Source organism: Dermacentor silvarum, chromosome 4, assembly GCF_013339745.2.
Source record: "Dermacentor silvarum isolate Dsil-2018 chromosome 4, BIME_Dsil_1.4, whole genome shotgun sequence".
Taxonomy (NCBI): Eukaryota; Metazoa; Arthropoda; class Arachnida; order Ixodida; family Ixodidae; genus Dermacentor; species Dermacentor silvarum.
In genome coordinates this window covers 180,542,439-180,564,207 of record NC_051157.2, presented here as the reverse complement: position 1 = coordinate 180,564,207, position 21,769 = coordinate 180,542,439, and the positions used below count along the sequence as shown (strand labels likewise).

At 45.7% G+C, this 21,769-nt stretch overlaps 1 protein-coding gene across 1 annotated transcript in view; it reads right to left on the bottom strand.

Annotated features, from left to right (window-relative positions):
* Window positions 1-21,544, bottom strand: part of LOC119450792 (tetraspanin-4) — a 36,500-nt gene extending 14,956 nt beyond the window's left edge. Inside the window, exons 1-6 of the mRNA XM_037714291.2 lie at window positions 21,467-21,544; window positions 14,656-14,847; window positions 6,538-6,612; window positions 5,216-5,320; window positions 3,667-3,819; window positions 2,166-2,326 (exon numbers count right to left, since the gene is read on the bottom strand). Of these exons, the coding sequence (XP_037570219.2) occupies window positions 2,166-2,326; window positions 3,667-3,819; window positions 5,216-5,320; window positions 6,538-6,612; window positions 14,656-14,847; window positions 21,467-21,529 (749 nt within the window). The 5' untranslated portion in view covers window positions 21,530-21,544. The remainder of the gene's footprint in view (window positions 1-2,165; window positions 2,327-3,666; window positions 3,820-5,215; window positions 5,321-6,537; window positions 6,613-14,655; window positions 14,848-21,466) is intronic.
* Between the last annotated feature and the right edge of the window lie 225 nt (window positions 21,545-21,769).

The following is a 21,769-nucleotide window of genomic DNA, read 5'->3' as shown; positions in this document are numbered from 1 at the left end:
TTTCTTTTTCCAGCAAGATTTCTTTACCTATAGTTTTTTTTTAAAGCCTGTGAACTAATGCCAAAATCTTATCTATCTTCCAGTTCATTTACTAATCACATTACCTGGTATTGCATTGTTTGTTTTCCATAATTTGTCCTTGTTTTTGGCAATTGTAAATTTCTTCTTGTGGGATAACGCTGACTATTTTCTTTGATAAAGCAAAGAAAATGTGAGCCGATGCAACTCGGCTTGATTGTGTTGCCGTCCTGTGCAGCGATACGATTTGGAGATGTTTTTGCTCATTCTACGTGAAATTTACGGGATGTCAATTCATACGAGGTCATCAAAGAACCACTGTGTAGCCTTTGGTGCAGCAGTAACTATACAGTAATGTGGAAATTTATCTTGGCTGCGCAAACATGCAACGTGCATTATCAGCCACGGTGTGTGCATGTGTTGTGAACTATATTGAGTGTATCGGATTCACTCGATGAAGAGAACAGGTGTCCGTAAATTGCCAGCATGAATTGAAAAATATTCTCACTATGTGGTCACTTGGCATGGGAACTAAAGCATAAGTGTGCTCGTGTGCAGCCAACCCAATGCAATCCCAAAACATCTAAACACCAATCATAAAACATTTGCATCAGCCAGCGGCATCATTCTCACACATTTCAAGTTGAGGAGATTTAAAATCACTATGCTATGTCTTTGTTATCCTCCTGTATGAGGCCGACGACGTTGCTCAACACAGCGATCACTGCAGTTGGTAAACTAGCATTATACATATAAGCTTTGCGCTTCAGTATTGCCTTTTTGCCCTGTAAAGCAGTAATATCCAAAGGGGATCACATAAAAAGAATCCGTCAACTATTTGTGAGGACACAATTTCCGTAAAATGGGTGAGTGCGTCGTAGAGGAGGAGACGAAGGAGACCGAAAAAAAAGTTGTTTTCATCCTCTTCCAATGCGAGGGAAAAAAAAATGGATAACATCTAAATAACACCTCGCACGGTCTTGCTGCATGCTTGCACTATGCACTATAAAATAGAAACAGATCTGTAACCCAGCATCTACCACTGCTTCGGATGCACATTCCGCAGCCAGTCGCTCAACCACTCGACAAGTGTGATTCACACTGCACGGTATGCTGTTATATTACCCAAACCTATTTTATGCATGGGCGGAATCCTCATCCAGCAAACAAGGTAGTTGTGCAATGTACCTACAAAGACCAATTTGAACGCGTGCCAAAAGGACAGTGCAACTTATTTTGTAGCAGCATGGTACCCACGCTGTTAGGATCGTCATGTTTTCTACCTACTCATTGCTGGTAAACCACAGCTTAGAATTACAGTGAGAACGCTGCAGTAAGGTCAAATTTGTGAACAAATTTCCAGAAATATACAACTGATATCCAAGGCTGACTATAGACTCAAATTAACATCACACTGAGTGTTCCGTCCGCCTCAACACCAGCAGAAACACCGGCCATTCTGACTTTAACCTCTTCAGTGTGTCTCACAGATTGTGTCCCACGTAGAAGACGCCACGTCATACTAAATAGACCGTGCGGGTGTGAAAACAACAACCAGGAACTGCCGCCTAGCGTATACCTGGCTTACAACAAGGAGTGCCCGCCCAAGCCAGCATGCCTACTGCCCATAGATGGGGCCACTGCCTAAACAATATGGCAGCACCCATGAAAAAAAGGTTTACAAGCAGCCCTAAGCATTTATATAAACAATGTTCTAAGAATTTTACATTCCCCACCTCTCTCGTTATCACAACTAATGCTTCCTTTTGGAACAACTCCAGTTCTTTAACCCTCCGCTTACCGTTTCGCACCCACATGTGCTTCTCACCCTTGGGGGAGGATGAGCTATGTAAATAAACACTGCCAAGGTAAGCAGTTATCGGAGCCTGACAAAGATGAATCACTCCCTTGCCAAATTTGGGCTCTAGCCTGAGCCTTTCTGTGTTGTGACAGTAATAATTTGCATACGCACAGCCACTTCCTTGAATATGGTTGTCCAGCCTTAAAGCTGTGCTACTAAATTGGCATTCCAACGCAAGCAATGCAATATCCAAGGTGTTAATTTTTTTTTTTGACAGTAAAATGCTGTCGGTGCTGGCACGTTGTGCGACGTGTGAGGGAGAGAAGCGTAAAGGACATGTGCTGACCTCGAGTTGTATTTTTTCTTTTTCTTCTTCTCAGCACTTGTGCAGAGCAGCAGCATGGCTGAGATGAGGCCAAACAGCTGGACAAAGGCAAAGCTCATGCACACAATGCCCACAATGTAGAGCCGCTTCATAATCCACAGGTGCAGCTTGCGGTAGCAGCCCTGCATCACAGCGGGAGGAAGCAAGAAAAAGCACCAGGTGAGGGAGGTATCTTATGCCTGACCTATATATATAGTCGAGAGTTCTGCAGAATACCTCCTGGTCAGGTAAAATCCCTGTTAGGAACGAAGAGGGTTGCTGACCATAGTCAAAACAAAATGACGTTTCTAGATTCGTAAAGATATCGAAGCGTCATTTTGTTTTGACAATGGTTTGTGACCTGCTTTTTTTTTCTAACAATGGCTACATTGTAGTGCCTATCAACATCAGTGCAAGACTTACATCAGATATAAAACTGTTGATCACCACTAACATCGTCATCTAGCTATTTTATCTCCATCACTGGACAAGGTTCTCTCCCAGCAATCTCCAATTATTCCTGCCCTGTGTCAGTCAGATCCATTCTATGTTTGCGAATCTCCTGATGTCATCAGCATAATGAATTTCCCGCTATCCTCAACTGTGCTTCTCTTTCCTCTCCACACATTCTGCAACACTAAAACACTACCACATGACTCACCCAACTCTACTCTTTCGCTCAATTTTAATTGGAATATCAACAAACCAAGTTTGTTCTCCAATGCCGAGTTTCAATGGCAGATTCAGAGTAGTTCAAAAGCTATGGCACAGAGCGCTGTCTTCCAGCAGAGAGCATGGACTCTAAATTTGCATTTGGAACAATCACACTCACGCCAAAGCAAGCAGAGGCACTCTTACACACAAGCACATGGCACAACATCACTGTCCTGGTCCAGGGATCCAACTCGGCACCACTTCCTCCACCTTACAGATTTACTGAAACTTTATTGTCTTATTCAATGTTCAAGTGTTTTGACTTTTCTATTATATTGCACTTGTTCTGCCATCTCGACTGCCCTGAAAAAGCAACAGTGCTGGGTTCAATCCTCAGACCAGGACAAATTTTACTTAAATCATAAACGCTTGAAAGAAACCTGTGTGGGTCTAAGAGATTTCATGCTAAGTTTAGAAAGTTGCCAACTTGGCCCTTTCTTAGCACAACTCTGTGAATCATCCACTCTTTTCATAGGGACAATCATTTTGAAGTAGAGTGCAAGGAAAGTAACGTAAAAAAAGAGGTTCTATTTCAGATAATATCCGAGCTACATGCAGCATTTCATTTCAAAACAGGCATGGAGTGACGAATAGACTTGAGACATCTTCCTCAACAATAATGGCCTCCAGAACTGTATCACCAGGCTGAAAGACTTTGGATGAGCTTCAATATTTGCTGTAAATAAATGCGAAAGTGAGCTCATCTGCTGAGTGTTCACACGGAAAGTTCCGTGGCCAGCGAGACAGAAGAAGGGAGTGCTGCACTGACCCCCTCGTGGATGAGACGCGGGTTCTTGGAAGTGGCGCACACAGTGCCGTTCACGAACTCCTCCAGGCAGCACGACTGGGGCACCCACTCTTCGTTGGGCCACGCTGAAATGCGGTGCCAGTCGCGGTAGCTGTGGACGCCGCAACACTCAAACTGCACAGCAACCAAGCAAACAACCACGGATGTTCATCTCGCAGGTGTGCACTTCTCGTAAAGAAAGAAAGAAGGAAATAACAAAGGTAGGCTATAGGCTATCGTTTCCCACAATTATGCGTAAGCATGCAATATTTGTTGTCATGGAAACAAACACCTTTTCAGGCATGCATGCATGTCCGTCACTGATGCATTCATGTGGTGAAGTGAAGTCAAGGAGGTGAGGAGGCATGGTACAGTTGAACTTCATTATGATGAAGTTGCATCTTATTTGAAAATAAATTCCTTATACACGATATTCGCCATAAGCATATGCTATTTGTTACATGCTAATACCAGTGAGAATAATTTTATGCTTACTTCATTATATACGATAATTGCCATCGATAACTGCCGATAAATGCCATCAAGGTTTGGCTGTATTGTGATTTTTTTTTTTTTTGACCGATGTCAATTGAAACGATTCTCACATGTCGTCGACAGAAGACATCGCAGCTGAAGGCGACGAAGGGACTAAGGTTTTTAAAAGAAACGGGCTTGGACAAGCGGCTATGACAGTGATGTCACGTACCACGCAAGAGTGACGGACTGTGACTGACGATGTGTGTGCTGTGTTATACGCGCTCTCTCTCTCTCTCCTCCCCATCTTTCATTCCCCCTCATCCCGCTCCCATGTGTAGGGTAGCAAACCGGTTGTGCTGAACTGGTTAACCTCCCTGCCTTTCCTTCTCCACTCTTTCCTTCCTTGCTATTTTTTTCATTGTCATCGTAACCAGCAAGGTAATATGCCACCCACTCAGAAAATGCACCACTAAAGGACGTGCTGCTTTGGCAGATGATGTGAACTGTTCCATCCTGAGTTTTGGGAACGACGACTTGCACATCTCAAACAAACGGTCCCCTTAACCAGAAAAAGGGCCAGGCTATCAGGTGGTCAGACAAAGGCACGAAGTTATTGCACAGTGAACTCCCCTTGAAAGCAGGGACATGTGCCCTGTTTGAATGCCCTTTTAGATATTGCAAAGTCTTGGCATTTGTCACACAGTTATAGTAAGGTAGCTGACACTGTTCATAACGTTCTATTACAGACAAATGTCATCATAATGAAGTTGCGATTATCACGTAAATAATTTGTCATTGCATCTGATAATTACTATAACATCCATGTTGATATAGGCTAAAAAATATTAGAGAATGGCAAGCTTAATTCATTACATGCAATAATTTATTATTTTCATGCTTCTTTATATATATATATATATATATATATATATATATATATATATATACGGTATTACATTTCATTCTTCCTGTCCAGCATGTGCAGTCAACCTCTAGAGGATGGCTACGGAGCTTGCGAGGCAGGTGCTGTGCAGCAGGACAGTGGGTGGCTCACCTTTGTGTGGATCTGGTCCCAAAGCTCGGCAAGCCCATTGTCGCTATTCGGGTCGTACTTGTGCTCGATCCCCACCTTCAGTTCCTCCATTAGTGACTGGCCAATCTACAAATGTGCACAAGGAGAACAGTTGTGGTGGCAAAACACACGAAGCAGCTTTGCGATGGGCAGTGATGGCGATGCATGTCTCCTGATGTTATTTGCAAGGTGACCATCTCACACTAGATGAAAGTGTCCGACATGTGTCGGTAAGTTAGGTGAACTGATGAGGAATTTCAGGGCTATTAAAATCATTGAGCACAGCTACTTTTGCAAAATCCATTGCCAGATACAAGAGTGTGGATATTATAGCTTGAAGCACAGGTTAAGAACAGCATCACCCTTTAACACTGCCACAACAGACTGCCGACAATTATTTACTGGTGTGGCACCAAGCAGGGCTGGATTAGGAAAAGGGGAGGCCCTGGGCTAGTGCTCATGTAGCCCCCCTCCCCCTTTCTCCTCCCCCCCACTGCTACACTACTGGAATACACCCCAGGCTTCATTTCAACTGCACCAAATAAAAAATAAATAACAAAGTGCGATCAATGGGATTTATGCGACAGCAATGTGTTAGCATTAGTTTTACAGCAAACAGAACACAAACATTGCCAGTAACGCGACTATCGGAATGCGTGTGAGCGTCAGGGAACAGCCTCGTGGGTCGAGCGCACATGGCCGAGCAGCAACTGTGAAGGGCAGCTGTGCGGGGCATTCCAGGGCACTGCACTCGCCACCTCCTCTCTTCTTTCATTGGCGCCATACACAAACCGACAGTCAGGTTTTCGTTCGTACGACCGTTCTAATGATAGAAAAGTAGGCTGAGCTTCCTACTTCCTAAAGTAGCTTCCTACTCCAAAAGTAGCTTCCTACTTCCCAAAGGCCTCACAGTTGCATTCACCGCTCCGGCGGCGACTATTAAAAAGAAACACTCGTTAATAAGTTCATAAGTTAATCATCGCCCTCAATCGTAGCACCCGCCGAAGATTACTCCCAACATACGGCGTGCAGGCCGCATATGCACTCATCCGCGCAAACAGCTATGCGCCTGCACGGTATGCCACGGCCGGGCCAGAGGAAACGCTCCTTCCCTAGCGCACTCAGCCACGTGGCCTCCAACACTGGACGCATCAAGCCACCATCCTTCGCAGCTCACCCTTGCACGCTTTCCCTCGCACTGGCCGTTCATTCTTATCGTACGTGGACTTCATACAGAACATCACGGCGACAGCGAAAATTCGCCTGGAGTGCCAAAATTGCAACAAAAATAGGACACTACTCACATGGCGACGGTAGATGAAGCCCAGAGTTCCAGCGGCAAATTCGAGTAGGAAGATGAGGATCACCAGCACAAAGTACTGCGAAGCAAGGGACAAGAGGGATACGTTAAAGAATGAACTCGCCATGTTCAATGTCACATCCAGTGTCCACAGTTATGAATCTGTGCCACGTTTGACTGCCTAACGACAAAGCTTGCAGTGCGAGAACAATGCTGAGAAAGCACATGAAAAACGAACACACCCAAAAGAACAACGCCCTGCAGAACTAATTCGTGGCTGCTTGCTTGTGTCACAAGAACGCCAGCGCGGCCAGCCATCAAGTAGGCTAGCAATGCCAAACAGGATAATCAGCCAGCCAAAAAAAAAAGCACAGTATAGAACAGATACTATATAGTAAGGGCCACCTAATGCAGGTATACAGGCTGGTGGAAGAACATCAATCCTGCTGCAGATTATAGGACACGGGTAAGAGGCAGAAAGATATCACTGGTATAACTGACCACGCCCCAAATGGTGCTCCATGTAAACACTGCATCTAATGCACTGGTGATGCACTCAATGTTGTGATACAGAAATGGTGGTCAACTACAAACAGCAGGCAACCACTGGCTGGCGTTTACTTCTTGCGATAAGGTGTACCTGTATACAAAACAGTAACACACTTTTACATGCCCAATAATTACTAGCAGATATTCACCATTCGTATGTTCCATGTTTTCGCAAGTTGATTATGTCCAAGAACTCCATAATGTGTGCTAGATTCACACTATCTGAGCAGCCTAGCTCACCGAATGCTGCAGCTGAGAAGACTGGTACTCATAACATAAAATAATAACCAAACATGTAGATGACATTTAGGCAGCGTTTATCCGTTAAGCAAAAACGAGGTGTTTCTTCTGGGTGCTATTTATTTATTTATTTCCTTACTTATTTGACTGTTTGTTCGTCTACTTATTTATTTGTTTTTTAGTCTGCGGCGACTGCAGAAGGCTTCGGCACCGGTGAAGATGTGCTGGTTATAACTGCACCGTTTTCCCCCCTATACGGAATGACGCAGTGAAACAACAAACCAACAGGAGTAGAGCGCGGGGGGAGGAGAGGGGGGCTGTCCTTCCCGAGCGTTAAACCGCAGCATCTAAACCTTCAGACGAGCGCGCACGCGGTATAATGCATGTCAGCAGGCCCGGCTATTCGCTTACACGCACAACTACAGACGACGTCACAAAGGCATACGTCTATAACAGAGCCGAGTACTATACCTTACTTCACAGTGTCGCCCACTGCCTATTTTTCACAACCTCTGTCCAACAGCCCCAAATGTTTAATGAAATCTGACGAAACATTTCGTTCACCGTTGCAAATGCCAGATCTGGAACTCGTGAGTCTGAAAACTACGTTCACGTCGAAGGTTGTTTGATATATGCCCCGCAACTCGGTTGTGCATAAGCATGCGCCCTTTGCATCTGCAACTTTGTATGGGCAGTTAAACCACCGACCACGAAAAACAGACGAAAGAGCAAAAGAAACATATTTACTTTAAAAGAAGAGGGGCATGCTGAAATATGCTGGTTTCACTGATACTGCGCAATAGCGTTTGCACATGTTTTCGCGCATACAACCATCAGCCCGAATCTCGATGATCCAAAAAAATAGAAAGAAAATAAAGGTAAAAGGGGGGGGGGGGGGGGGACATACCTCGCGCACACCAGCCCCCGAAAATAACAGCCTGCAACAACGCCCACACATTCATGCAAACAGGCCCTTACCACAAAACTCCAGAAAACACGCGATGCGACGCATCACGGCCACGCTGGCTTCACGTACGACAACGCGCAGCGCATTGCCACGAAGCCGCACTGTAAGGCAAAGTACGCGTATGGCCCGCATCCTTGCTTCGTAGTTATAAACACTCAGAGTTTTTGGTGCGGACAATTGCAGCAATAAATCTGGTGTGTGTCAGTCTTACCGAGCAGCCACGGCTAATTTCAAACCGCCAACGCATGCAGCCAGGCAAGAACAACAAAAGGCTATTTCACTCCTGAAAGGGGTCAGTGGGTCTGTCTGGGTTGCTGCTGGCATGAACCATGAATTCAAAGCATGGACAGCGACAGACGCTTTGTCTGCCGCATCCAGCGGTACCCTCCCAGGAAGCAAAAGTCGGCTACAAGCCTTCCTGACTCGGCTTGACCCAGCTTGACACGGCTAGTGCTAAGTTAAGCTCCAAATTAGACGTTTTCTGTATAGCTTATATGTCTAGTCTTGAAGACTTCTGCTGTAAGACCTGGTGGAGACGTACAGGCTCTGGTAGACGTTTTTAAAGTCAATCTCCAAGTCTTGCAAGCAAAACTTGCGCACATTTTTACTACCAGCTTGCAACGATTCCTTCGACAGCACCATCAGTGGAATGATTACATCGTTATGGTATCGTCATATAACAGCTCTCCGCACAAAACAGTATTACCAGCGTACTGCAAGGTTTATGCTCGAGTCGATTTCGCATAGGCCGCTAGTTAGACGGTTACAGCGCGCGTACCAAGTATCAGCCATTGAGGAAGGTACCTTCCTCCGTGGCCAATTCAAACCTACCGCGTCAGCTCAAACTGAAAGCCGCGCCATAGTTTCGTGTGCCGGTGATGGCAATACAACAAAACCTTTCAATAAAATGTGTGCCGTTATTACACAATTCGTAAAAGCTTTAATAAAACATTTTGAACGAAGTTTCACAGGCTAGTATAACATGGTGTGGCACAACAGTTGGTGCGCTACTATGGCTTGGCCGCTTCCAACGCTAGCTCCCGCGCCTGCCATGATGCCGTTGCCGTGCATTGTCTCCGTTCGCGCTTACAGTGTCGCGCATGGCCGCGCGCCCGCACTTTGCAAAGAATTCAACGGGTCGCTTTCGTGCGGACATCGCATTCTCTGTGTGTTCCTGCGTTGATGGCTCAGCTTCGTTTTGGTAAGTGGTTAAAGTTTTTCTCTCTTTAGAAAGCTCTGTCACATGATTGTAGCACCATGACCCTCTTGGTTGATTGTTTCTCATGCAACGGCTGTTGTTTCGAATTTCCTCGCGGCACGTCCGATGTCACGGACACTATATATAAGCTCGTCAGGTTGGGATTACATTTTGGTTGGTGTGGGATCATTCACTGCTGTTAGCATCGACTGACCGTGCTAAAATTGTTTCATCGGGAACCACTTCTCGCGGAATCGCCGCCTAGTTTCCTCGTGGTCGAAAGTTGCGAATGTTTTAAGCTGGTGCTGTAATTATATAAACGCGAGCTATGCCGCTTATTGACTTATATTACTTCGTTGATGGTCTTAGAACTGCATCACTATGCGAATAATATATCTGCGTCCCCGACTGATTGCATCGAGACGTAAGCACGTGCGTTTTATATACGTCCGCTGCATTCAGTTTGTGAAGAACAACTGCAAAACAACAACAGCTTGATTTGGGCGAGTTGGTACATACTGAATAACGTAGGTACAGTGCAACAACTTTTGTAAGGAAACGGATACGCTGTACCAGCGTTTTCCTGTCTAATTGTTCCCTTCCAAAAATTGTTGCGCTGTACCTACGTTATCCAAAAGCAAAGCGGCGCACAAAAACAAAATGAGACTTTGTGCGAACTCCCTTGTTGCCTGTTGTATAAGATACGCTTTGATTCATTTTTTGTAGTACCCAAGGCCTTGAACAGCAAAAGTATGACAGCCTGCCCAATGCAAGCACTTCTATGGATGAATGCTACCCGTAGTGCAGTGAGGCCATGATTTCAGCGAAGAATACCAACCATAGTGACATAATCTTGAGCCAGGTTGCACCTCAGATAGGAAATGATGGCACTAGTTCCCAAAAGCTTGGATGGGACTTGAAATACTTACGAGCAGAACAGGATCGAACATGTGCAGCTATATAGGAGTATACTCATGCATGTAGAAGTTGCGTCGTGCAACATGTTATTAGCTACCGTCCAAGCTGTCAAAGTGTGCATGGCTCTTGTCTATCTTTTCTAGGTGCTTTCAGACATTCACGTAATAATCACAGACATGGGAAGACTATAAGACGTCAAGATGAAAGGCTCCTAGCAGCTCTCAGTGTTCCCAACGAAACTGGCAGAATGGCAGTGGCTGATTACAAGCTGCCTTTGGTGAACAAAAAAACCGTGACCACATTAGAATCCGAGCAGAGCTCCAATCCTGCATTCGATGACACCTTGTAAGTAAAAGCTTTATTAATTGACTACATGAGCACATTTTTATAGTAACTCGTGCCAGGTGTAACTAATGCCTTTTATATGCATGTTGACTTCATTGTTTTATTGAAATTGTGTGGCTTCATGTTTTTGAGTTGTATACGCAGTAGTTTCAGTTAATACTTTTTTATACTATGGCTGTTTACATCTTGGCAGTTATTGTGTGTAAATATTGCTGCAGTAATTTCTCTGGAATGCATAATCATCTAGTGTCATCTGCCTTACCTTTCCTGCGGATTTAATACCCGCCTTCATGCAGCCACTGTAATATCCACAGTGTGTATATTTGGTGTTTTCGGCTTTGAATCCCTTTTGTTCTCTTCCAAATTTTTTTTCAGACACAACGGCTCTCTGTTATGGGGGGCTGGTACTTAAGAAGCTTTACTGCGGGCATCCTACCCAATATTTTCAGACTGTTTTGGTGGAAACTTAAGCTAGACTCTAGGCCAGCGGCGGAAAAAGAGCTTCAGGGACATGCATGTCTACAGTGTCATGGAAGGTAAGATTAGAGGGCTGCTGTTTGACTGGGCCTAGAGATAAAGTGCAGTGACTCTTACTCACAAAATACATGCTATTTTGAATGAAAAAAATAAATAAAAACATGAACACATCTGAAAAAAAATATCATCCATCCAGTGTAGCTAAGTCGGGTGGACATCTTTTTCTTTTATAAGCCTTCCTCCCCCTTGCAGTTCCATAGAACTGATGTTCCACAAATTTTATTTACGAGTTGCAAATCTGTTCGTATGTAGCAATGGTTCGGATATCAGCCACAACTGCTGATACCGTGTACACGTGCTACTTGCACTGTTTGACTAGATGGTTTGGTATTCCAGAAGCTATTCATAGCAATACCACGTGGGAAAATGTGATGACCGATGCCATTCGCCAAGCAGCAACTGCCTGGTTGAAGAATTGCAGTTTGCGAGCAGATAAAAAGCCAGCACGTTACGTTAAGCTTAGTGTTCAGGTAATTTTATATAGAAATTTAAGATATACTTACGTTTTTAACTGAGTCAGCATCATGTAGCATGTTTACATCTCATTAAAATCGACTGTTGGTTCTAGATCAGAAGTGCATGGTATGGGATTAATATTTTGTCTTGGCGTTCTAAACTCTACTTATATCAGTCTGTTCTCAATCGCCAGATAACTTCCAACGACCATCTATGCATGATGTTGTGACATCATGCTTTACTGTGGCCATAGGGAAACTTGTATACATTCTGAAGAATTTTACTTTAGACAATAAATTCTGGGAACCCCAAGTAGAGTTGGCGTTCAGGGCCACTTGCTTACATGATGCAGTGTAAAAGAAAGATATAAATATTTACTTCCAGGCAGCAAAAGGACATGGGAGATGCTTTAGGTGAACGTGAAAAGGCATTTTAAATTATAGAATGAATTATACCTGTGTTCTGGCACTATGCTTATGCCTGCAGATTTTAAGCAGTTTTTTATGTGTTGTATTTGTTTCTTTTATGCCATTGTTCAGTCTTGTGGGGACAGCCACTGAAAGGCCAGGCTTATAACAAGTATAACTATGCATCATGAGTACATCAGTTCTATAATGTTTGAAAGTGGTGTGCGCATTACATGCCCTTAACAGTAGTCACCGAGAGAAAACAAAGTGTATTCGCTAATTTTTCTAATATGTAGAGATTATTTCTTAGTCATGTTTATGCTAAGCATTTGGCTTTTACTGGCCTTACTATAAGTGAGTCTGGTCTTTTTTCCCTTTTTTCGACTGGCGCAGATGCATCAAAGGATACTGGACCTGCCGCCAGCTGACATGCCTTTCTTCCTCCTTAGTTCTGTTAAGATGTGGGTTCAGTTTTTCTAGACATGCAATCCATAATATATGCAGTCTAGTCAATCAGTGCACGGCATTACATGCCATTCATTTCCTATGTATATATTTAGTCAGAATCAAAGCAGGACGAGCACATGTAATAATTTGCAAGAATAAAATTTTGTTTTTTGCTAATTTTGCTGCCTCTTAAACATTGTTATGAAATGCTGGCTACAGAAGAGGCATTTTACAAGATGTCTTTTCAATGTGCCTCATTTCAATGTGCCCTTGTGTGCTGCATGAATTTTGCTTGTGTTAGCAGTATACCCAAATTAATCGTGCGCTAATGCAGATCACTGGTACTGCTATTGTTTTCTTGGAACCAGTGGTGCGATTCAGGATTTCTAGGAAATGTACATATATTGAATGCGACTGGCTTTAACTTCAAAATAAAAACACGCAAAGCTACTAAGCTGAAAAAAGTTCAGTATTATGTGCTAAATGCATGCTTTTCCAAAGGCATAAATATTAAAGGCTGCATAGATTCCATAGTTTGGTAATGAAATCTGTCAAGGTATAATAGTGAGAGCCCATCTGTGACATGCAAACATGTATACATACATATGCCAACAATGTCATTTATGCACTGAAATAACATTCTTCCGAAGTGAATAGACTCGCAAGAACATTAATACACTTTGCAAGTGAACAGCACTGTAGAAATTGCATGTCGCACACGGCCTCTCAACATTATACCTTCACAGATTTTATTACAAACTGTGAAATCTATGTGGCTCCTTTTAATATTTATGCCTTTGCAAAAGCATGCATTTAGACTATTATACTGAACTTTTTCAGCTTAGTAGCTTTGGTGTGTTTTAGTTTTGAAGGTAAAGCCAGTCACATTCAATATATCTACATTGGTTAGAAATCCTGAATCACAAGACTGGTTAGAAGAAAAGCATATCAGGACCAGCGATCTGCATTAGTGCATGGTTAACATATGCATTATTTAACCTTTTTTTTTTGCAAGGTGGATTGCATAATTTCTCCGGCAATCAAAATAATCCTTTGTACGAAAGTTCTACAGATAGTCTAACGAACAGCTTGCCAAGACTTCCCCAAGACGAATACGGAGGGAGCATTAGCTTGGCTTCAGGAGTGCTTGTGGAGTTCTAAGGCTACTACTCGGCTTGTAGAAGCCGGATAGTAGACAACCTTTTGGCTTGAACAAGCCCAAATGTAGACGTCTTCTAGATGGGTTTGTGCTACCTGGGCTAGCTGTGGCCTGGTCAACAGGCTGGGTCGTGTAGCTGGACGCTGCCTGCCACTCGCTGAGCGATACTTAGGTGCCATCTCTAGCGGTGTGTGAATAGTGATTCTTGAGACCGAATAGAATAGGAATCGAATAGTGCCACAAGCGAATCGAATATCTAATAGTTCTCGAATAGTTTTCGAATAATGAGCAGCTATTATCACAGTTAATATAAAATGACGTTCACGTCCTAGTATTCTTAAAGTCAGCAATTTGCTGTCATTACATAGTACGTTATGAAGCATTGTTGATTAAAAGCGCAAATGCAGCATTAAAACCGAGCAAGCGGTTTCTTTGCATGCGCAGAGTTCTTCAGAGAGTGCGAATGATCGCTGTATGCAGCCTGTAAAGTGTATGGCTACCCACGTGACGTAAAGTCTGCTCCACTACCCAAGTTCATACATTTTATGTCTACGATATACCTGCGGGGGTGAAAATTCACCGTATTTTTGCTCCAATTTTATTGTTTAGTTGGGCGCAGTCGACGTTTTGAAATATTCGAAAAGTATTGGAAAAATATTCGCATTTACGAAGAGTGACTATTCGATTCGAAGACCGAATCGAATAGCACACCACACAATTGGCTATTCGAAAGTTTCGAACATTCGCACAGCTCTAGACTAACCTCGGCGACCGCGAGTCATCTTTTTTTTTTTTTTTTCCCCACAGACACAACGCGCTATATATACACCCGCCCCTCCCCCGTCCGTCAAAGCACGTATAAGGAGGCATACACGCAGCCAAGCAATCAAATCACTCACCGTGGCCAGCATGCACCGGCTTTGGAACCAGGCCCCGCAGCATCCGAGGAAGGCCACGAGGAAGGTGATGGCGCCCGCGCTGAGGCAGAGCCCGTCGGCGCTCAGCACCCGGTGCGTGGGGAGCAGCGTCGAGTAGCCGCCGTACGCCACGTGCAGCCACACGCCCACGCCGGTCACGCCGCAGCCCAGTATCTGCGTGATGTATCCGCATGTATATTGGATAAAGTCCATGCTGGCGCTTCGAATCTCGCGTACCATATATCTGGGACCTCGCGTCTATCATCAGCTCAAAGTGCGTTTCGAGCTTCCGTCCGGAATTGGGTTTTACCGTATGTACACGACGCCTTTCATGGGAATAGGAACGAGCCGGCACTTGTCAAAAGATTGAAGCCGTCACGCACGCGACCGGACACACTGCAGGGCCCCGACAAGAGATACCTCCCCACCGGGTCTGCGCTTCGAACCGCAGTCGTGGTATATACTACCATATAATTCGCAGTACGGCTTCGGCACTTTTGACAGCGTGCGCACAAAGGGGCTCGAGCAACGCTCGCTCAACGGCGATGAACATATCACACGCTCAGAACGGTGTCGCACACCCAACTGCCGTGCACAGCGAACTTCCGCATGAATCGTTCTACAACCAGCAGGTGCGCAAAACTGACGCGCATTGCGGTCCGGCCCGTTTTTTTGGGCGCGGAAACAGCTCTGTGACGATGGCCGGGCGACTACGTCACACGCACTATCGCGCTCAACTATAATATGAGTAACTCTATCCAAAAACTAGAGTTACTGTCGATGCTACTCTATCCGAGACTGTATATGGCAGCGCCGACGCACGAAAAATGGGTAAACTATAAGCCGTTTCAATTACTGCGTGGTAGGCGTAGCGCCCCGTTCACAAGCAAAAAAAAAAAAAAAAAGGGGGGGGGGGGGGGGGCACCTGCAATTTCTGTGGCTGGTGTAGGTGTTGCTACTCGCATTGAGTGTCCCGAAACCTTCCCTTCGTTGTTCCGCTCGAGCGTCTTTAGTCATTGCCGAGCGCAGCGCAGGTGCTGCATTGAGTATGTGGATGCCAGCCAAAAGGTAAAAAAGAAAAAACGTTCCGTCACAATTGAATCACCTGGTCGGTCGATCGGCTCATCTACATAGACCACCGTGAAATAGACACAACAGTACCCGTGCATCCCGCCGAGGAGATGTGTCTCGTCTCAGACCCGCCATGAAAAACAAGAGCGCCACGATCACGTGCCATTAGTGCACCTAAAACGCCGTTTTAAGCCATGCAATAATCAATTCCCGATTTTCAAATGGAGAAGTCTGGCAATTTCGGTACAAGCTGCGTTTTGTTCCACTTTCTCGCACGTCTTCTCTCGCTGGTGTGACGCCTTTCTGGCAGAAGTGTTGCATCGTGACCGCAACAACGAACACGCTCTACTCTCCTAAGGCACCGCAACTTAGCAAGGTGACCGTTTGGGCTACTTATAGTTGGTGATCCATAATCGTGAGATTACAGCGCGGAGGCAGCGCGAGGACGTTCACATGGACAACAGCTCGAGTTTCTGGCCAGCCACACGTACGGACGGAGATTGCGACGACGGCGATTGTGACGCGATATGCATTTGTCTCTTGCTCTTATAGTTTTTTGCCGTTGTTTCTGATACTCACTTGTCTCCGCTTAATATTGCTTCAATCGTCGTTAGCGTATGGGTCTTTTTTCCCATTCCACCCCGCTGTATGAGTCTCTCCGCATTGAATAACAAAACCTCACTTCGAACCAGCGCTTGGCCATGCCTACGTCCTCGCTTTGCCTCCGCGCTGTACAATGGCGACACCGCAGCGTGTGCATAGCTCACGAATGTAGCTTCGGCACTGCATTCTGCTATCATGCGAATCGATGCGAACTGGAGGTATGTGGGCGCCCAGAAGAAAAAAAAATGCGGTAGAACCCATCTCACGATGACTGTCGATGGTAATGCGTTAGCACTGAATCTATACAGCGACACAATGCATTACCACGGTCGAACGAGGCATGTATGAGGTGTGTACTTCAGTGGGACTCCCCTTTCGTGCTTCCCTAAGAACACTCGGCGCCATCTAGCGTGGCATCCGAAATGCGTGGCGCGCCGGTGCGTGCGAACGCCGAAAAACGCGTCATGCAGCAACCGGGTTCCTCTCTCGCGCCATCTAGCGGCACTGCCGCGAAGTCCGCGCGTGGCCTCCGAGACGACAAGCGTGGCGCGCCGGTGGTGTCTGCGAACGCTGAGGATAGTGCCTCGCTTGCCGCACACTCAGTGGCACATACAGGGTGCTTCGGCGAACACTTTCAAAAATTCTTAAAGGTTGCCTGTGGCAGACAGCACAATTCTAGTTCATGAGCTCGTCTGCTCGAAGAGGCGGACATTACTTGCACAAGAAATTGCAATATGGGCCATCAGGTAATTAGTTAAAAACTTAATTATTCGATGATGCATTGCAATTTTTTGTGCAAGTAATGTCCGCCTCTTCGAGTCACTTCATTGACTAGAATTGGGCTATCTGCCACAGGCAACCTTAAATAAATTTTGAAAGCGTTCGCTGAAACACCCTGTATACTCCAGAAACCCAAGATAGTCAGACTCGTTCCTTTGAGCAGAAGGCTTCAATCGCCGCTTGTCACGCCTGAGGTACAGGTCTAACTACATTTACTGATGTACTGGGAAGAATAATACTGGCAACGTTGACATTCACCTAAATTTAGCACAATGCTGGCTTCGAAAGGCGAGCCAGACACCTCGCCTGAATCTTCCCACGTATGCGTTTGGTGCGGCACTCAAAAGAGATATCGACTAACCCTTTGTTTTACGACTGCGAGAATGCAGGTAAGCTTAGAGATTGGCAAATTCACGCAGCGTTGCTCAACGGCTACACTGTACTTTCAGGTCTCGGCGTCGAAGCAAGCACGCTATCCTATAGTTTCGTTTTAGGTCTAGAGCAAGGGAAAAAAAATCTCGCTAGTAGGTGTTACCTGTAATCGACAAAAGCAATACGCCCAGATTGTTTTTTCAGTGAGGACCTCTTTGAATTTGGCGTGATTTTCGGTTTCAATCTAGCAGGAAAAGTCTCTACAGAAGTGCCTTGCTTCCCTTAGTTCTCAGTTAATATGGACGCCTCTAATGATGGGCGCTGTCAGGGCTGTATACAGCATGAACTTTTGAACTTCTAGAGCGACGTCTTGAAGTTGAAGCTTCGATCCGTTAATCGTTCACCCAGACGTTGGGCCTCCGTCTCACCGTGGTCAACCCACAACGTCAAAATGATCACGCTATAATCAAAGGGGCACCGAAGAGAAACAATAAATAAGCTTAGGCTGATAAAATATGCTTTGAAAACTCTATTTTCCTTAATTTTGCCAGAATCGGTTGATTATTAGCAGAAAAAGTGACATCAGAAGTTCCATTTCTTTTTTCGCACCGAGACCTCAACACCGGAACGTCAGTGTGACGTCACGAATTTCAAATGTTCTCTTTCGCTACCCCCCCCCCCCCCCCCCCCCACTATTTTCGGGCCACGATGGCTCAGTAAAAGTTCCCGAAACTTGCCATGATGAGCATTTGGCGTCTTTAGGACACACTATAGCTTGCACAGAGTATAGGCAAGTGCATCTTTATCGATAAACGGGGAACTAGGCCCCAGCAGACAGCGTAAAAATGTATGACGTTATGGCGCGCTGGTATGGAAACTTCTCGGGCAACGAGGCATCCTTTGTATCAGTTGTCATGCCATCGTCGTCACTGCATCGTCTTCACACAGCTGCTATCATGCAATCGTTGGCACACCGTCGTCGGTATATGCCGTCTTGGTCGTGGCATCGACGTCATTCCCGTTGTCGTCATAACGTCGTCGTCAGGTTGTCGGCATTATTCGCAACTCAAATGAACTGCAGGGGGCGCTGCGAAAACTCGCCGCGTCTGGCTACACTGTGCAACATGGCGGTTATACGGAGGTCCCTGCGTCGCCGAAACCGCTGTGTTTGATGTACAGTACACTGTAGTTTGATGATTTTCGTGCAGTGTGATGCCGGATTTGCAGCTGTTTTGTGGAAGGAAAGCGAGTAGCTTACGCCGACCAAATCATTTTAGCCGATCTGAGAGAGGCACAGTGGGTAATGAGGCTGAAGTGGTCGCACGGTGTGTGCAAACATCTGCAGGCGTGACAGCGGACCCGCGCGAGATTCTGATGAAAATCACCAATGTATTCTTGAACCCATTGGTCGTGGAACCGAAGTACTCGTGCACTGTTGGATGGTCGGAAAAGTACAAGCACGTTTCTGCTGCTTTGAGTCACTGTTAAGGCGCGGATAGATAGTCCGGCGTTTCGAGCGTGCGAGACAGCGGCCGGCGAAGTTAGATACGTCACGCTGGCCTCGCCAGGATTGCCGAAATATTACAACCTGCTCAGTTTGGTACGTTTAACATGGCCCGCAGCAGCGCACCGACTTGCTCGATGTTGCCGCTGTACATGCGGATTAAATGCGCGGCGGGCGCGCACTTTCTCATTGTTGTTGCCTTAACATATTTCCTTTCGGCGAAGGCGCAAACTCTGCACGCTCTTTTCAGTCCAGAGAGCAAGCGAACCTAAAATCAAGCTTTGCACTTTATCGCGAGCATGCACTACGAATCTGTGGCGAACCTTTCTCGCTACATTTGCGTTCCAGTTATCTATATTACATTCAAGATTTGCGCAACGTGACTGTTGCTTCGCTTAGCTGTAGTTATTCCAGTAGTTGGCGCATTGTTTCTCTAGTAGAGAACAATACGATAAATAAGAAACCGAAAGATCTGCTTACTACAATAAAAACACATTTGCACACCATGTACTTGTATGGCTTGTGCTGCGTGGCCTGACCATGATTTATTACTCCCCGCTGTCTACGAACATGTCGCTTATGGTTGCTGTGTAAACTAATGAAATAAAACAAATGTTTCTGTGTAAATTAATGTTAACTAAGCTACTGCATTATGAATCTAATTAATTTTCATGTTATTCTATAATTTACGTATCCTGCACTTTAAGTGGCCAGAACTGCGTTCGCCTCTGAACTGCCAATTTCCTTCAGACACCGATAAGAGATACAATTGCTTTGATAATTGCGTATTTTCAAATGAGCGCCTACTAATTTGCACTAGTTACACGGGTAACGTGTCCAGGTCGCAAGGAAGGCGTACCGCTATGCCACCCCATAGTTATTTTGCATGCTGGCGCGTACATGTTGTGCTTACATAGAACGATTTACCGACGTTACCCGGGAGTATCTGAAACTCCGATGTAATGATCGATTTTCGCTGATGTACCATACTCGGTAGTTCCACGTTGTGCGCCGCATGTATCCGATATAACAGCTTTAACGAAGGAAAGCTTGAGTACCGCGGCGACATCCGCATCATGAACTGCATTACCACGCCGGCTATCACATGAAACTGCTTGTTGCAGCACGCATACGCTGAACGTTATCACGATGGCAGTCACAACCTCAACGCGAACTTCCTGATGTTCGCTGTAGCGCTTTACTGCGTACATAGTACAAGCAACAGTATCGCGTTCTCTTCACACACACACACACACACACACAAAAAAAAAATGAAAACTTTCTCAAGCAAGATGTTGAGCACATAACAATTGCCGTTGTCGCCAGCTTATGATAAGATTCGCAATCCATGTGGCTCTTCGACAACGCGAAACTGCAAAACGCAGCATAATTCCACGGCTGTGCTGAGTTTCGTTGATGGTGGCGCGCACCCGCTCGCAGTGCGAAGGCTACGGACGGAGCGTCTGCTCCGACGCTTCGACCTCCGTACGAAGTTTCCGGCGCTCGCCGCTAGGTGTCGCATGACTGGCTGGAGTATAATTTCACAATCGACATCTCACGGTCGTCGTGCCGTCGTCGTTATACGCCCTCTGTCATTCGATCGATATCACTCCTTCTTGGTCATTCCATCATTACTGCGTCGGAGTCATACAGTCGTCCTGTGTCCATGACTCATAGGCGACCTTGGCAAGCGAGTGCCATAGCAAAGTGGTATGATAACGGAGTACGAGGCACATAGCCGATGCGACGAAAGCCTCAGAATTATCGCTATATGCACCGTGTTCTTAAATAAACGCTACTTCAGGAATATGGTCTGTCGCAACAGTTCTCGATTGCCGTTCGCATTACTGTCGAAAGTAATCGTGAGACGAGTTCTGCCGTAATGTTTTTCTCGCCTTTATTTATCATTATTACCGCTCTTACCGGAGAGGAGCGGGTATACGTATAGAGAGGGCTGTGCAGGAGAGGAGAAGAGGCATTACTATTAAAAAAAAAAAGACATGCGCAAATAACTTTCTGTGGCAATGAAAGTACGCAAGCAGGAAAGCTGCTAAAATAGCCCCACATTCCCATCCGCGTTAGTTTAAGCCACGAAAGAAAAAAACTTAAGCATCTTGTTTACAACGCAAAATCAGGTGCAAATCCAACGCCGAGTGTTCAATTTACTGCTCTTCTCATCCGCCTTTGGGAAAGTGCGAAACCGCCACACCTATGGAAGATATACGCCGATTCAGCTTCTGTTCTAAGAAACAAAAAGCGCAGTCAAGCTATGCCGGACTGCTTGGCGCAGTAAAAGTGCAGAAGCTCTCCCTTCGTTGCCACAGAAAGTAGTCCGCGAGCAGCTGCCAAGCCGGGAGAACGTTTCGCGCCGCTCGATCAGCAACCTCGATCGTTCATCCGAGACGACCAGAGGTATATAGCGCCACATTTAAGAGTGTCGTATAGGAGGAGTGTACAGCTCACCCAGAAGAGCAGGTTGTAGCAGCAGAGCGTGCGGCGGACGCACGTGTAGCCCGTCCGGCCCATGGCGCCGACTGCGGGGACCTGAAACACACGTGGGGAATAAGCTCGCAGCACGGGACACACATCGCACGCCTGTCGACAGACGTTTGCGGAATGCGGAAACTGCAAAAAAAGTAATGATCATTCGAGAAAATAAAACCTCGAGTATTTCGGGGCCTATAGGCACTCATTCCGCTAATATAACGGCCGCGTTTTGCATTTTACCGTAGCGTCAACGAAGTTGCATCCGTGAATTCATGTGCG